The following is a 3,604-nucleotide window of genomic DNA, read 5'->3' as shown; positions in this document are numbered from 1 at the left end:
AACAAGTTATGGAAATGCTGCATGGTACATACCCATGTCTGTAAGTTGTTCATCTTGGTCTGTTTACGTTTCGATTAGTGTTTAGTACGAGTGTAGGTACTTATAGATTTGCTACAGGCAGTAATCAAGTAATTATAAAATTATTTACTCGTAGGTATATACGAGTGGGTACGAGTGTAAGTAGTAGTAGGCGCTTCTTAGAAAAAACGTTGACCCTTTTTTAGTGTAACATGCAAGACGAAAGTACAGTGTTTTTATTTGTGAGTATATGTCAAACTGATTACAGTGGTGGTAAATAAATATTTGTAGCACTATACCCTGCCAGATGGCGTACAAAAACTTAAATAATTTCCTTACATACTAACACGCGAAATAAATAACAAAACAAATTAATAACTTAATATCCGTATTTATTCGGCATAATCGTTATAGGAGTGTAGCGTAGGTCATGTGTTAAACAATAATTTAGTCTCAAAATTGTATATAAATAAATAACTTAATAAATTCGAGACCAATCATTGGTTTGATTCCTTAGACGTAGTAGGCAGAGTAGGGAGCGTAGCTGTACGCGGAGTAGGCGAGCGGCGAGTAGGCGGAGTAGGCGGAGTAGGCGACGGGAGCGGTGTACGCTGCCGCCACGGGCGCCGTGTACGCTGCAGCCACCGGCGTCGCGTAGCTCACCACCAGCGGCTTTGCAGCGGCGAAGGCCAGGAGGCAGGCGAAGATCACCTGCAGACATTAAATAAAATTGATAATGGAGTAGAATAAATAAAATAAATTTCATAAAATGAGGACTGAGGATTAAGAACAATGACACATTCTTGTTTTTTTTTGATTAATAAATCATAGTTTGGTGGCTCAAATTGATTTTTTTACAAAATTTTGTTGAATGAGCAATCTTTTGTTGAAAAACATGTAATAAATACTCTACCTACTCTTAAAAATTTAAAGTTTTTTATTATTTTACTTAACACATTTTATATTTAAGTATACCGACTAAAACTTCCATAAAAATTGCTAAACTTGTTATTATTGATTTCGCGACATTTTCTATAAAATTAAAATTCACGCCGATATTTAGCTAAATGAAACCAATATCGAATTTGGACACAATGATTAATGTTAATTGTGCTAATTTCTTTAGAATTTTTTTTAAACTAATAAACTGAAACTTACAATCTTGTACATGTTGATTGTTTGTTTAGACAATGCGTATTTAACACTGATACTTATGTCCCGTCCTGGCTATTTTATACGATTTTATGTTGACCCCCCATTCTTTTCTCGTTTCACTACAAAAAGACCTATGTTTGGTACAGTTAAATATACACATACGACGTTATGAAGTAATTTGGTAGCATTGTGTTGGCAGCGGGCCGGCGGCGCCCGCGCTTCGCGATCGGGACCTCTACGCGACTTGAATAACTTTGATTGCACTATAGATTTGTGATTTACAGGCTGATTTAAATGTTTAGTCTCAAATTTTATGCTCGGTAATTATTATTTCGCTTTTTTTGTCGCGGTAATTATACTGCAATTATCATCACTATATAGTATAAAACAAAGTCGCTTCTGTCGGGATGGATGTCTGTCCCTATGTATATGCTTAGATCTTTAAAACTACGCAACGGATTTTGATGCGGTTTTTTTAAATATTGATTCAAGAGGAAGGTTTATATGTACCTATATAATACATCAGTATTGCACCCGTGCGAAGCCGAGGCGGGTCGCTAGTATAAAATAAAATAACCTCCTAAGGCCCAGCCATACAAATGAGAAACCCAAAATTTGCCACTGAAATATGTACCTATAGTGCAGGGAATAGAGTTGATTTTTATTTGTTTGCAAATTTAACGAAAGAAAAGAAATGCAACTTTGTTCCAATGAGGGCTATCGTTTTTTTGCTCACCAGTTGGCGCCTCTGTTGATGGTGGTCCAAAAGACTATAGAAAAGCTGTCAGTCATTGAAGTGACAAGTGACATTTGACATTTCGAACTATGGAAAAGACCACCATCTACACTAGCGCCCCTAGCGGCGAATTCATACGCGTTAGCCCTCATTGAATATGGTTTAAATTTCATCGAACTGCAGAAGTACTATCACAGGAGTCCTAAGACCTAAGACCTACCTATAGTACTTAGGAGGATAATGGTAGCCCTGTTTTTTAATTAAGGTGCGTTGGGTTAATGAGGGGTAAGATAAAAAGCAGCAGATGAAAAGATGATGCTTCCTTATACGGGTGGCTTATTTTTATCTTACATCTCATGAAAAACCCTTTCAATCTTACCCCAACGCACCTTACTTTCTTTAATACTCGTATCAGTAATGTATCAGTGTACTTATTTATATTATTTAAACGTATCTACACTAATACGCGGTATCTGAGCTGTCGCACTCTTTTTACAATTTGATGGGTTAATTTATAATTTCGATGCCTGGGATTGTTTCTGGGATTTGGGAATTGTCAGCCATGTCCTTAATAAATAATATCGTCCAGGTATGTCACTTTTTTATGTTGGGCTCGGATATACCTTTGTCGGCCTAATTTTTCGGTCAGAATTTTTTTAAATCATTGCCAACGCATCTCACTTGTACTCCAGTGCCCGCAACAATCATGATGTTTCGCTGTGCTGTCTATTATCACGACAGAATTTCCGCGCATGTCTGACGTTCAATAATTAATCTAGACACTTGTTCTTGAATTAAGTACCTACTCAATAAATTATTAGTTAACTTAATAATACAAATCATCCTGTATTCATTGGCAGAGTCACAAGTTACAATTCGCCGTCCCATCAAGGTCGCATGGACAGTCCAGAGTATAGAACATTCTACCATCGTATGTGACCGTAACTTTAATTACTCACATCCTTTTTCTATGGCGGAATATTAAGCAGTAAAACCGACAACATTGACTCTAAGTGAACCTTATCTCATTGTATTTAGGTTAAATATTGATCAGTTAATAGTGTGCAATGACAAATGCTTCACAGCTCTGACTGCAGCACATGGGGACGTTCAAGGCTACCATTAACGGTAACCTTGAACTTATGATGTTGTTATCATTGCCTGTATAAAGTGCTACTTAGTATGGTAGCACGTAGTTAAAATAATAGACCTCGCTTTAACTTGTACCTGCCTGACAAGACATAGGTATCAAAACAATTTATGGCAATTTATTTTGACGACTGGTCTGGCCTAGTGGGTAGTGACCCTGCCTGAGAAGCCAATGGTCCTGGGTTCGAATTCCGGTAAGGGCATTTATCTGTGTGATGAGCACAGATATTTGTTCCTGAGTCTTGGGTGTTTTCTATGCATTTATGTATTTGTATATTATATATATCGTTGTCTGAGTACCCACAACACAAGCCGTGGGCTTACCGTGGGACTTGATCAATTTATAAGAATGTCCTATAATATTTATTTATTTATTTTTATTAATTTATGGCAATTATATTTTATATTTGATTATTTCTCAAAAGTCAAAAAAATATATAGCTAATAGGCAAAAAGGCACCTTTAATTTTTACATAGATACAAAACGTCCCATCCAAAATTACTAATTTACAAAAGTAGGTACCTACGTCATTGCTCAGTATTTTT

At 36.4% G+C, this 3,604-nt stretch overlaps 1 protein-coding gene across 1 annotated transcript; it reads right to left on the bottom strand.

The window, feature by feature from the left end:
• Positions 1-393: 393 nt before the first annotated feature.
• On the bottom strand, positions 394-2,617 carry LOC134745682 (larval cuticle protein F1-like). The gene is made up of 3 exons (XM_063679799.1): positions 2,591-2,617; positions 1,177-1,245; positions 394-729 (listed from the first exon to the last, which is right to left on the bottom strand). The coding sequence occupies exons 1-3, from the start codon at positions 2,615-2,617 to the stop codon at positions 532-534; spliced, it is 294 nt and encodes a 97-aa protein (XP_063535869.1). The 3' UTR covers positions 394-531.
• Positions 2,618-3,604: the final 987 nt, after the last annotated feature.

This window comes from Cydia strobilella, chromosome 11, assembly GCF_947568885.1.
Source record: "Cydia strobilella chromosome 11, ilCydStro3.1, whole genome shotgun sequence".
Lineage (NCBI taxonomy): Eukaryota > Metazoa > Arthropoda > Insecta > Lepidoptera > Tortricidae > Cydia > Cydia strobilella.
This window is presented reverse-complemented; position numbering and strand designations above follow the sequence as displayed.

Excerpts from the sequence above, each read along its gene's own strand:
- LOC134745682 (XM_063679799.1), bottom strand. The coding sequence starts at position 2,617 with ATGATTGTTGCGGGCACTGGAGTACAA. Across the intron at positions 1,246-2,590 it reads TTGCGGGCACTGGAGTACAA|CCAGGACGGGACATAAGTAT; the intron begins GTGAGATGCGTT and ends CGTATAAAATAG. Across the intron at positions 730-1,176 it reads CAATCAACATGTACAAGATT|GTGATCTTCGCCTGCCTCCT; the intron begins GTAAGTTTCAGT and ends TAATGTCTGCAG.